At 41.2% G+C, this 13374-nt stretch overlaps 1 protein-coding gene across 3 annotated transcripts in view; it reads left to right on the top strand.

Annotated features, from left to right (window-relative positions):
• Window positions 1–13374, top strand: part of brwd1 (bromodomain and WD repeat domain containing 1) — a 213785-nt gene that overhangs the window by 107535 nt on the left and 92876 nt on the right. For all 3 annotated transcript variants that reach the window (XR_006313234.1, XM_043701210.1, XM_043701209.1), the window contains exon 21: window positions 2759–2902. Coding sequence is in view for 2 of the 3 variants with exons in the window: in XM_043701210.1 (XP_043557145.1) it covers window positions 2759–2902 (144 nt within the window). In the remaining variant the exon portion in view is untranslated. The remainder of the gene's footprint in view (window positions 1–2758; window positions 2903–13374) is intronic.

The raw sequence follows: 13374 nt of genomic DNA, 5'->3' as shown, positions 1-13374 counted from the left end.
ACACACACACACACACACACACACACACACACACACACACACACTCTGTGTATAATAAGAAAAATGTTGTAGAAACTGAGGAGGCCGAGAAGTATCTGTGGAGAGAAAAAAAAAGAGTTGAGTCATATCAGACTCCATGTTAATTCTGTTTCTCTCTCTCCCACAAATGTTGCCACACTTGCTGAGATTCTCTAGCATCTTCTGTTCTTTAGTTCAGATTTCTAGCATCTGCACTAGTTTGTTTTTATAATTTTATAACTTCCACCTTCAGAACTTATTGTTGCTCATATCTTAGTATTATGTGCAGACTTTGTGTGATGAATTTGAGTCCTATCAGCTGGGTTCAGGGGAAAGATAGTGATGTAGGGTTATTTACTGTTCCAGTTACACTCGGATTGAGGCAATGGTCAGATGACTGGAGTTTGAATCTCAACACAGATGTTGATGAAATTTGAGTTCAGTTAATAAAAAAGCCTGGAATTAAAATCTAGCCTAATAGTGACCATGAAATCATTTGGCTATTGTCACTAAAGCACATGAAGTTCCTTAATGTCATTTAGGGGAGGAAACTCCACTATCCTCAGCTGGTCTGATCTATGTGTGACTCCAGAGCCACAGCAATATGTTTGGCCGTGAAATGTTCGTCGAAATGGCATAGCAAACTACTCATTTATATGTAACTTATACCAAGTCTGCTGGCATTGATCAAGGCACTGGAAACGATCATAGCATATGCAGCCTGCAAATTGCTTCTGTGAACCTGTGCCAAAATTCAAACAACTATCCCACTGACTAGTTGGGCAACAGGCAGAAATTGTAAGGTATGGTTGAGAATAAGCATTTTCAACACACCACAATTAATATCCTTCAGTTTGTCATGTCCCGCTGAGGTCAGACCTACCAAAATGCTGCAGTATCGTAGTGACAGTCAGGAAGTTGTTTGTTGTCTTGGAAGTCCTCAGCATTAACTTCAGACCTCATTACGACTTACAGTATCAGGTAAAATGTTGTAAAGGTAACCTTCTCCTAATTAATATTCACCACCCCCAACCACCCCAGCAGTTGATTCAGTTCACCTATCCGTTAATCACCTTGGAGGATACATTGAGGGTGCTGAGGGCACATAACACACTTTGCATTGCAGACATCATTGTCTATCATCAAGATGGACACAACTTCTAGACCAGGCTTATGACAGATGGTGAGGGAGTGAACAAGAGAAAGAAATGTGCATGACTTTGTCCAAACCCACCTATCTGTTTCAGATGTTTGTGACAGTACTAGTAGGAGTGACCACAACACAAACCTTGTGGAGCTGGAGTCCTGTCTTCACATTTGAGGATACCCTTCATTGTGTTATATGGCATTACAACAGTGCTGAGTGGAATAGGTTTCAAATAAATCTGGCAGCTGGGCATCCTTGAGGTGCTGCGGGTCATCAGCAATAGCAAAATTGTATTCAGACACAATCTAGAAGTTCAAGACCTAACATACCCTCCAATCTGCTGCTGCTATCAAGCCAGGAAATCAACCATGGTGCAGAAGAGTGCACAAGAGTAGCAGTGGCCATATCGAAAAATGAAGCTGAAAGACAACACTACTGGCATACCAAAAAGCAATATGCTGTTGCACATAATTAAGTGATGTTAACAATCAACAGATTAGAAGTATGCTCTGTTTTCCTGTTCCATTAAGTCACATATGATGGTGAACAATTAAAGAACTCAGAAGGAGACTCCACAAACATCCCCATTGTTAATCATGGTGGAGCCCTGCACATGGCTCGGTGGCACAGTGGTTAGCACTGTTGCCTCACAGCGCAAGAGACCTGGGTTCAATTCTCGCCTCAGGAGACTGTGTGGAATTTGCACATTCTCCCCGTGTCTGCATGGGTTTCCTCTGGGTGCTCCGGTTTTCTCCCACAGTCCAAAAATGTGCAGGTTAGGTGAATTGGCCATGCTAAATTGCCCGTAGTGTTAGGTAAGGGGGTAAATGTAGGGGAATGGGTCTGGGTGGGTTGCTCTTTGGAGGGTCGGTGTGGACTTGTTGGGCCGAAGGGCCTGTTTCCACACTGTAAGTAATCTAATCTAATCAAACTTTACAATCAAAAACGGACAATCTATCTTGGCTTCCTAATGTGCCTAGTCTTTACTCCCATGATATAAAGAAATGGGTACTGCAAAGATTATGCACCGTGGCAACATCTTGGCAATATTTCTGAAGACTTGCGCTCCAAAACTAGTTGCTTCCCTAATCAAGTTGTTTCATTATAGTTACAATGCTAGTAACTACCCAACAATGTAGAAAATAGTTCAGGTATGTCTTGCCCATTTTTCCAGTTCTTCAGTTGTCTGTATTACCTCTAATTGTTTCTGTTCTGCTTTCTAATCTTTATCTGACTTTTCTGTTGATGTGCTGATTTGTCACTGGCCCAATAATCTTAATCTTATTCTTTTGTTCTTACTCAAGGCAGAGTTTGGTTTTTTTTTGGTAGTGGTTTTAGGGTTGAGAGATGCTGACAAAAGTGGAGCTGAAACGGCAACCATGTTGGCCATGATTTTATTGAATGTTGGAGCAGGCTCAAAGGGCCAAATAGACAGCTATTGTTCCTATATTCCTAATACGGTGTTCAATTTTTAAAAATAGTTTTATTATACCTCATGTGTGATCCATTCTCTTTGATCTGGTATTCGAGTAGCCTTTAAAAAGTAGTTTGATTTATGATTGAAAAGATTTCATTCTGGTATTTTCATTTTAGAATGACTCCTTTGACCTGTCTGAACACACCAAAAGGAAAATGAGGGCGCAGCGTCGTGAGCAACACAAATACAGAACACGTGCTGCTGTGGAGGAACTAGCTCAGTTTTTTCATGAAGAAGCAGAGGAAGTTAGTTCTGAAGAGGTTAGTGATACAAGTCATACTTTACCTCTCTGATTTAGCATAAAACAGTAGCTTATGTTTAAGTCATTGCAAAATTTGATTTGTACTAAATTCTGCAATGCTATATTGAAATTCAGAAAAAGATAGAAGAAAGAAGATTGAGCATAAAGCAAAATTTATTCAGTAATAATGAATGTTAAGTAATATATATTTGAATGCATATTTGACCTGTCAAAAACAGTTTGCATTATAATTTGTCATGTAAAATGTGAAGTATTTGTGATGAGTCAACATTCTTTCTTTGAAGGTTGTGTGTGTTTGGAATCTCCTGTCTCGAGTCAGTGGATGCAGAAGCTTTCAGCATTTTTAAGGCAGAAGTAAATTATTCTTTGTCAAAGGGAGGAAAGATAATCCGATTGCCCATGACCTTATTGAATGACTGAGCTGGCTTTGAGGACCGAGTAGCCTACACTTGTTCCTTGTTCTTATGGCACAAAAATAAAATTGGAAAGGTGGCCCAAGCAAGGCAAACAAGGGCAATTAGGATGGCATCAGATCTAAGGATTAGATTAGATTACTTAGTGTGGAAACAGGCCCTTCGGCCCAACAAGTCCACACCGACCCGCCGAAGCGTAACCCACCCAGACCCATTCTCCTACATTTACCCCTTCACCTAACACTACGGGCAATTTAACATGGCCAGTTCACCTGACCTGCACATCTTTGGACTGTGGGAGGAAACCGGAGCACCCGGAGGAAACCCACGCAGACACGGGGAGAACGTGCAAACTCCACACAGTCAGTCGCCTGAGGCGGGAAGTGAACCCAGGTCTCTGGCGCTGTGAGGAAGCAGTGCTAACCACTGTGCCACCGTGCCACCCTCAAATTGGCCAAAGAAAGCAGCAGGCCTAAAGATTGCTCGCAGTTTAGCTTTCAGCAAGGGAGAACAGTATGATTGATTCAACAGAAAAACCAGAGTGAGAGAGTAGGCTTGCAGAGAATATACAATCAGATTGTAAAAGCTTCTATAGGTGTCTGAAGAAAAAATGGTTGGTTAAGACAAGTGTCAGGTCCTTTACAGTCAGACTTGGGAGTTTATAATGGGGAACAAAGTGTAGGCAGATCAATTTACAAGCATATTTTGGTTCTTTTTTTCACAAAGGAGGACACAAATAATGACTCCAAATGTTCAGGAAACACAGGATCTAATGAGAGAGAGAAATGATGTTGGGAAAATTGGTATTAAAGGCCAAAAAATCACCAGGCCTTGATAATCTATGTTCCAGAGTAATTAAGGAAGTGGTCCTAGAAAGGGATACATTGGTGACCATCTTTCAAAATTCTAGAGAATCTGAAACAGTTTCTATGGATTGGAGCGTGGGTAATGTAACCATACTATTTAAAAATGGGAGTCGAGAGAAAATTGAAGAAGAAAAAATAGACAGGTTAACCTAATGTTGGTAGTGGGGAAAATGTTAGTCCATTTATATATATTTTAACATTTAACAGCAGAGATCTTGGAAAAGGTGACTGGATCAAATGGAGTCAGCGTGGATTTATGAGAAAGAAAGCATGCTTAACAAGTCTTCTGGAATCCTTTAATATGTAACTTGTACAGTTGATTGGGGGAGTCAATTGATGTGGTTTGCTTGGACTTTAGGAGGCTTTCAACTAGATCCCTCAAGAGAGATTAGCATGTAAAATTGAAGCCCATGGGATTGTGGATAGTAGACTGACATGGATAGAGAACTGTTTGCAGACATGAAGTAGAGTATTTCCGAGGTAAGCAGTGACGAGTGGGGTATGACAGAGATCAGAACTCACACCCCAGCTATTCACATATAATACATATATGAGGGAACTAAAAGTGGTTTGTAGACAACAAAGCTGTGTAGGAGGGTGATCTGTGAGGCGGGTACAGAGATCCCTTCAGTATGGCTATACAAGTTGAATGAGTGGTCAGACACATGACAGATAAAAACATAATGTTGATCAATATAAAGTTACTCATTTTGGGATGGCAGATTATCTGGCATGGATTAGGAAAGGTGGAGCAAGACCTAGACATCCTAGTACATGTTGCTGGAAGTAAGTATGCAGGTGCAGCAGGAGGTGAAGAAGGCTAATGGAGTGTTTGCCTTCCTAACAAGAGGATTTGACTACAGGAGCAGGGATGTCTTGCTGCAATTGTACAGTGCTTTGGTGAGACCACAGTTGGAGTATTGTATGCAATTTTGGTCGTCTTATCTGATTAAGGATGTTCTGGCTATGGAGGGAGTGCAACAAAAGTTTACCAGGCTGATTGCTGAGATGGCAGGAACTGATGTATGAAGAGAAACTGAACCGGTGAGGACTATATTCTTGGGAGTTGAGAAGAATCAGTGGGGCTCCTCAAAGGAACTGATGCTCTTGTTGATCAGGGGTCACAGTGTGAGAACCTACGATAGCCCATTCAGCACTGAGGTGAAGAAAGCTTTCTTCAGCCAAACAGTGGAATTCTCTGCCACAGAAAGCAGTGTAGGCCAAAACATTCAATGTTTTCAAGAAAATGATAGGTATATTTCGGAGGGCTAAAATGATCAAAAGGTATGGGAAGAAAGTAGAGTTATTGAGTTAGTGAGTTATTGGCTCAACTGGCCAAATGTCATACTCTCTTTTCTGTACCTCTATGTTTGTAACATAGAAGTTGATTGAATTAATAACAAGTCTGCGTATTGAGACAGAAGAAAGCAGATGTAAAATATACTGCTGTTTGTCAGTGGATATTTGGCAGAGAGTTGAAGAAAGCCAAGTCGGCCATTGACCCAATCTGTCTCTGCTGTTGCTTATGTTCTGCTTGAGCCAGCCTCATTTATTTTCCTCATCTAATGTATCACTGTCACCCTCTACTTTCTTCTCCCTTAGTTTGTTTCTTTAAGTGAATCAGTAGTATTTGCTTCACCCACTTCCTGTGATAATACATTCTTTGTTCCCACTATTCTTTGGCTAAAGTATTTTTCTGAATGACCTATTAGATGTCTTGGTGATTATTTGTTAGCCTTTTGGTTAATTGTTTCCCCTCAGTAGGAAGCATTCTCTTTACAACGCAATCAAAATCTTTCACAATTTGAATTACCTCATTGGATTAGCCCATAGTCTTCTGAAAAACCCAATCTTTTCAGACTTTACTATTAAGAATATTTCTGCTATCTACTATCATCCTTGTAAAGCTTCTCTGCACACACTCTAGTGCCTATGTATCATTTTTATAATATGGTAGCCAGAACCGCATGCAGTATTCTTTCTGGTATAACCAAGATTTGAAGCATGCTAAGCATAACTTTTCTTCCTTCCTTGTCAGTTGTCATCTCTAGGAATAAATCTTAGTGTTTAAGAAACATATAAAGTTAAAAGAGAAAAAGTATAACATAGCAAAGATAAGTGGGAAAACTGAGGACTGGGAAGCTTTTAAAGAGCAACAGAGGATTACTAAGAAGGAAATACGCAGAGGAAAAATGAGGTACGAAGGTAAACTGGCCAATAATATAAAGGAGGATAGTAAAAGCTTTTTAAGTATGTGCAAGGCAAAAAAATGGTTAGGATTAAAATTGGGCCCTTGAAGACAGAAACAGGGGAATATATTACGGGGAATATATTACGGGGAACAAAGAAATGGCAGTGGAATTAAATGGGTACTTCAGATCTGTGTTCATTGGGGAAGACACAAGCAATCTCCCTGAGGTAACAGTGGCTGAAGGACCTGTCTGGAGCTGCTTCATCGCCTCCTGTATCTCTTGGACTATTCAAAAGAGACCCCTGCACTGATGTTACACCTGGGAGGTCCATGGTTTTAAAAAAGGACTTCACCTTCGCCAATCTATTCTCACAGCCCACCGACCAGTACAACTCAGAGTAGAACTTCCTGACTACTGTGTTAGTCTTTTTTGGAATTGCAAGTAAGAGTACCAGCACACTCTCTAATGGATGTGATAGATTGGGGGACATTCTTCTTTCTAGCCAGGTACGCCAGATCCTACCCAGTTTATCACCATACTTGAATAACATCTGCTTCAAAAAGAAAATCTCCCTCTTGGCTGTCTACGTGAGCAAAGCATTCAGAGTAGCCCTGAGGGCTGTAATCCACTGCAACTTGGTCACAGATTGTCTTTCAAAGTATGCCATCTCAGCTGCCTTCAGCCGGGCCTCGAGCATACGCTGCTGCTCTCCCCTCTGCCGCCTCCGGGTCACCGAGTAAGAAATAATCAAACCCCTTGCATAGGCCTTAGCAGTCTCCCAGAGCACTGACGGGTTATTGGCCATACTCAAATTAAAATCCCAAAAAATTTTAAAATCCCATGAAAAATACTCAATGAATTTGCTATCCTTCAGGAGGAAAGGATCCATGCGCCAATGCCACGAGCCTGTCTCATCACCAGTGGCCTTAACCTCCATGTGCACTGCTGCATGATCAGTAATGGCTACATTCCCAATTCTGCAAGACAGCACCGAATTCAAAAAGGCCGATGGGGCAAAAAACATGTCAATCCTCGTATAGCATTTATGTGGGTTAGAGAAAAAGGTAAAGTACCTACCCTCAGGGCGAAGGTATCTCCACACATCCACCAACCCCAGCTCCAAGTTCAGGTCCACCAGCTGCCTGGATTGCGGGGATATACTCACAAGACCCCAAGGCATCCTGTCCACTTCGGGGTCCATAAGGCGATTGAAGTCTCCCCCTATAATTGTATGACGCACCCCAAGGGCCATCAACCTGGAAAACACATCTGTTGAAAAGTGGAGGGGGTGTGCCAGGGGGGCAATATACATTCAAGATCCCATACTGCTCTCCTTATATTAAAGCTTTAGGAATCATAAAACACCCATATTCGTCCCGAACTAGAGGACACAGCTTAAAAATACGGGGTAGGCCATTTAGGACAGAGATGAGGAGAAACTTGTTCACCCAGAGAGTGGTGGCTGTGTGGAATGCTCTGCCCCAGAGGGCAGTGGAGGCCCAGTCTCTGGATTCATTTAAGAAAGAGTTGGATAGAGCTCTCAAAGATAGTGGAATCAAGGGTTATGGAGATGAGGCTGGAAGAGGATACTGATTAGGAATGATCAGCCATGATCATATTGAATGGCGGTGCAGGCTCGAAGGGCTGAATGGCCTACTCCTGCATCTATTGTCTATTGATTGGTTTACCTGTGTTTTGAGGGCTTTGCTAACTTGTGGGGCATTGTTAACAATTAGTTTATTTGCACTTTGAGACCATTTTTCTGTATTATACCTGTAACCAAGCTTCAAGTAATATATGATCCCTATTATCAAAATATCCTACCTAACATTTCTCTGCATTGAAATTTGTTTGCCAATTCTACAATGTACTTAATGCCTTGTAATTTGTTGCAGTCTTCCATGGGATTGGCTATCACCCCCAGCTTGGTGGTGTCATTCACAAATTTAAAAATGTTGTTTTTAATATAAATTATGAACAACATTTACCCGGCACTGATCACTGTAGAATACTACTACACACCCTTTATCATTGTGCATGGCTGCCCTTTAATCCCACTCTGCCACTTATCCATCTCATAATTCTGCACATTCTAGCTTGTCTGATTTAATAAGACTATAGAGCTAATGTTTTTTAAAACCTTTGAAAAACAGGTAACATGGAACAGTATTTTCCAAAATAATGGGATTATGTGGATTACGGTCAGTCAGCCTATGAAATCTGTTCTGCCATTCAATGAGATCATGGCTGATCTGATAATCTTCAACTCTACTTTCCTACCTTTTCCCCATAACTCAGACTCCCTTACTGATTAAAAAAAAGATCAGTCTACTTCAGCTTGAAATTCCTTAGCCAGGAATTCCTGGAGAAACTCATCAGGCCTGGCAGCATCTGTGAAGAGAAAGCAAAGTCAACATTTGAAGTGCAGTGAATCCCAGTCATTTCTGAGAAAGAGTCACTGGACCTCAAATGTGAAGTTTGCTTTCTCTGCACAGATACTGCCAGACGTACTGAGTTTCTCCAGCAATTTGTTTTTGTTCCAGGACTTCTGTACGTGCAGTTCTTTGTTTTATTAAAAAATATGAATGTACTCAGCTTTAATGGTCTTCTGTGGTAAAGAATTCCACAGTCACACAACTCTCCAAGAAGAAATTCCTCCATGTCACTGTTTTAAATGTGCAAAACCTTATTCTGAGATTATGTCCATGGTCCTGTATTCTGCAACAAGGGGAAACAACCTTTCTTCATGTACCCTGTCCCTAAGAATCTTTTATGTCTCTGAACAGCCTCCAGTGACAGTAAATCGTTCCTCAGATAAGGGCACAAAACCATTCAGTCTTCTTGCTGTTGTCTGATTGTATAGTTTTAGCAAAACTTCCCTATTTCTTACTCCATTCCCTTTGAAATAAAAGTCAACATTCCATGTGCCTTCCCTATTACCCACTGGACTTGGATGCTAGCTTTTTATGATTCAAGTTAGAGCACTCTCAAACCCCTCTGTAGTTTGGTACAATCTTTTTCCATTTAAATAATATTCTGTTCTTCTTCCAAAATGCATAACCTCACATTTTCTCACTGTACTGTACTCCAAGTTTTCATCCACCTCGCTTAACCTGTCTGTATCCCTCTACAGACTCTGACAATTTCAGCACTTGCCTTCCCACCTCTCTTTGTCATCTGCAAACTTGGCTCGAGTACGTTTAGGCGAAAGCGAGGACTGCAGATGCTGGTTATTAGAGTCAAGATTACAGTGATGTTGGAAAAGCACAGCAGGAATGACTCTTGCCCGAAATGTCAATTTTCTTGCTCCTCAGATGCTGCCGACCTGCTGTGCTTTTCCAGCACCACTCTAATCTTGATTCTTGTACATTCACTTAGCTCATTCAAGTCGTGTATATATTGTAAATAATTACGACCCAAGCACTGGTCCCTGTTCCACACCTCTGATCTTGCTATCCTAAAAATGCCCCCTGTTATTCCAACTCTGTCTCCTATGTTAGACAATGCTCTATATGTGTTAATATACTACTTCAAAATCATGGGCTGTTAGCTTACTAAATACCTAGTATGTGGTACCTTTACAAATGCCTTCTTAATGCATTCACTTTCCCTTTATGTCTATCCTGTTTGTTACCTCTTCAAATAATTGTATTAAATTTGGCAGTCATGTTTATCCTTCATGAAACCATGCTGATTGTGCTTGATGATACATGTGTCTAAATGGTCTGCCATAGCATCCCTGTGAGGATCAGTCAACTTAGCTAGCTGGGCAGCTGATTTGTGATATAGATTAATGCCAATGAACTGATTCAATTTCTGCACAGACTGATACCTCTCTTTCTCAACCTCTTTCCTCACTTGAGCCATGGTAACTCTGGTTAAGCCACTAACAGCTGTCTCTCTCTAATGAGAGAGCTACCCTTTGGTCTGGTAGTACTATGGTGAGTTTATTGTATTGCGTACTTTATAATAGGCTCAAACATTTTCCAAATAATAATTGGCCTCCCGTTACCTATTTTTTTGTCTCTTCCTTTTTTCTAAATAAAGATGCTACTGCTATGTTGGCTAGTTTCAATTCTTCTGTGACTTTTCCAGAAGCTAAGCATTTTGGAAAATTACAACCAATGCATTCACACACACTGCAGCTGCTTCCTTTATCCTGGGATGCCTCCCATCTAATCCAGGGAACCTATAAGTCTTTGGTCCAACTCATTTCCCAGGACATTCCCTGTTTGACCTGTCTTCCAGGAAGACAGCTAATGATCCGTCTCCATGAACACCAACTAGCCACGAAATGACACGACCAGCTATCCTTAGTAGCCGCAGACGCAGATGACAAGCAACATGAGTTCGACTGAGACAACACTACTATTATAGGGCAAGCCAAACAGAGAATAGCCAGGGAATTCCTAGAGGCATGGCACTCATCCACAGATTCTATCAACAAACACATTGACCCAGACCCAATGTACCAGCCACTGCAGCGGACAGCTGGAACTGACAACCGGCAGCGGCAGAGACAAACCACTATAAATGCCGGAGGAAACAACACAGAAGCGCTTCACAGGAGGCTCCCAAACACTGAGGATGTCACCTAGACAGGGGACGAAACGTCTGCAACACAAATTCCCAGCACGGCGAACAGAACCACAACATGCTACTTGTTTCTTCTACTGTGAAAACTGATATAAAATATTCAACTTCCTCTACCATTTCCTGGTTCCCCAATATTATTTCCCCAACCCCTCTCTCTAAGGGGTCTATGCTTGTTTTTGTCTTCTCTTCCTTTTTATATATTTAAAGAAGCTCTTGCTATCTATCTTTATATTATGATTCAGAGATGTATGATTCACTGTATTCTAACAGATGAAAGGCTTAACAGACAATCAATTCTTCAATGTATAATTTCAGTTACATCACACTGCAAATTTTTGCTATAAATTCTGTGTTACGATCGAGCCCTCCACAATCACCTGATGAAGGAGCGTCGCTCCGAAAGCTAGTGTGCTTCCAATTAAACCTGTTGGACTATAACCTGGTGTTGTGTGATTTTTATCTTTATATTACTTGCAAGTTTACTCTCAAGATTTATTTTCATTCTCATTCTTACTTTTTTGATAATCTTTTGGTTTTTAAAACTTTTTCCATCCCCTAGCTAACCACTAAAACTTGGCACATTGTAAGACCAGAAGATCTATGAACAGAAGAAAGCCTTTTGACCTATCGGATTTACTTTGTGATTCAATCATGGCTGATGAGTCTCTTAACTCATTCTTCTGTCTTTTACCTGTAACCCTTAATCCCCTTACCAATCAAGAACCTATCTTTCTACCTTAAATGCATTCAAGGACTTAGCCGCCACAGGCCTCTGTGGCAATAAGTTGAAGAAATTCACCCTAATGTCCGTTCTAAAGGGTCATTCCTTTACTCTGAGGGTGTGCCCTTGGATCCTGCTCTCTTCTACCAATGGAAACATCATCTCCACGTTTAACTGTCCAGGTCTCTTAGCAATCTAAGTTTCAATCAGACACCCTCCTTATCCTTCTCAACTCCATAGGTACAGACAGAATCCTCAACTAATGTGACAAGACCTTCATCCCTCGGATCATTCTTGTACACCATTTCTGGACCCACTCCAAAGCCAGCACATCCTCCTTTAGATACAGCGCCCAAAAACTCTTCACAGTATTCCAAATGCGGTCTAACAAGAGCATTATGCAGTCTCAGCAGAACATTTCTGCTCTTGCATTCGAACTCTCTTGAAATGAATGTTGACATTGCACTTCAAATCTGCCAACTGAATCTGCATGTTAACCTTCAGAGAATCCTGAACTTGGATTTGTGCTTCAGATTCCTGAAGCCTTTCCTAATTTAGAAAATAATCTATGTCTCTATTCTTCCTACCAAAGTGCATAGCCCCACATTGTTTTCTCCCTGCCACTACTTTGCCCACTCTGCTAGCCTGTTGAAGTCCTCTACAAGCTTCTCTGTTTCTTCAACATTACTTGTCCCTCCACCTATCTTTGTGTCATATGCAAACTTAGCAACAATGCTTTCAGTTCCTTTGTCCAGATCACTAATGTATAATGTCAATAGCTGTGGTCCCAACACAGACTCCTATGGTACTCCACTGATCACCAGCTGCTATACTGAACAAGGTCACTTTATCCCTACTCTCTACTTTCTGCCAATCACCCAATCCTCTGTAATTTGCCAGTAACATGTCCCTAACAACATAAGCCATTACTTTATTTAGCAGTCTTTTGTGCAACATCTTGTCAAAGTTTTTCTGGAAATCCTAATAGATTATGTCCGCTGGCTCTCCTTCATCTAACTTGCTTGTTACCTCCTCAAAGAATTCTAATAGATTTGTCGGGTATGACCTCTCCTTAAAGAGGTTTTGCTGATTCAGCTCTATTCTACCATAGATTTTGGAGTACTCAGCAATATCATCCTTAAGAATGGACTCTAAAACCTTACGAATGACCACGGTTGGGCTGACCTGACTATAGTTGCTGTCATCTGCCTTCCTTCCTAAAGAGGGTGTTACTTTAGCCATTTTCCAGTCCTCTGGGACCCTCCCTGACTCTGGTGATTCCTGAAACATCACCACCAATGTCTCTACAATTTCCTCAGCTATCTCCTTCAGAAACCTGGACTGTAGTGCATCTAGTCTGGTTGATTTATCAACCTTCAGACTTTTCCGCTTCCCCACCACCTTCTTATGCATGATGGCCACTGCGCTCACTTCTGGCCCTTGAGTTTCTTTAAGTTCTGGTATGCTGCTTGTGCCTTCTGTGAAAACGATACACGGCATCTCCTCAGTTCCTCTGCCATTTTCTTGTTCTCCAGTACTATTTTCATATTAAATTACAGCTACCACTTGGCCACCCATTTTACTAGCTTTACTATGCTTATTGCAGGTTATTCATGTCGTTCTCACTGTTTACTGCTCCTCAAGTTTGGTACTGCTGGCATGTTTTGAAATTTTACTGTATT

Source organism: Chiloscyllium plagiosum, chromosome 12, assembly GCF_004010195.1.
Source record: "Chiloscyllium plagiosum isolate BGI_BamShark_2017 chromosome 12, ASM401019v2, whole genome shotgun sequence".
In the NCBI taxonomy this organism is placed as follows: Eukaryota; Metazoa; Chordata; class Chondrichthyes; order Orectolobiformes; family Hemiscylliidae; genus Chiloscyllium; species Chiloscyllium plagiosum.
This window is presented reverse-complemented; position numbering and strand designations above follow the sequence as displayed.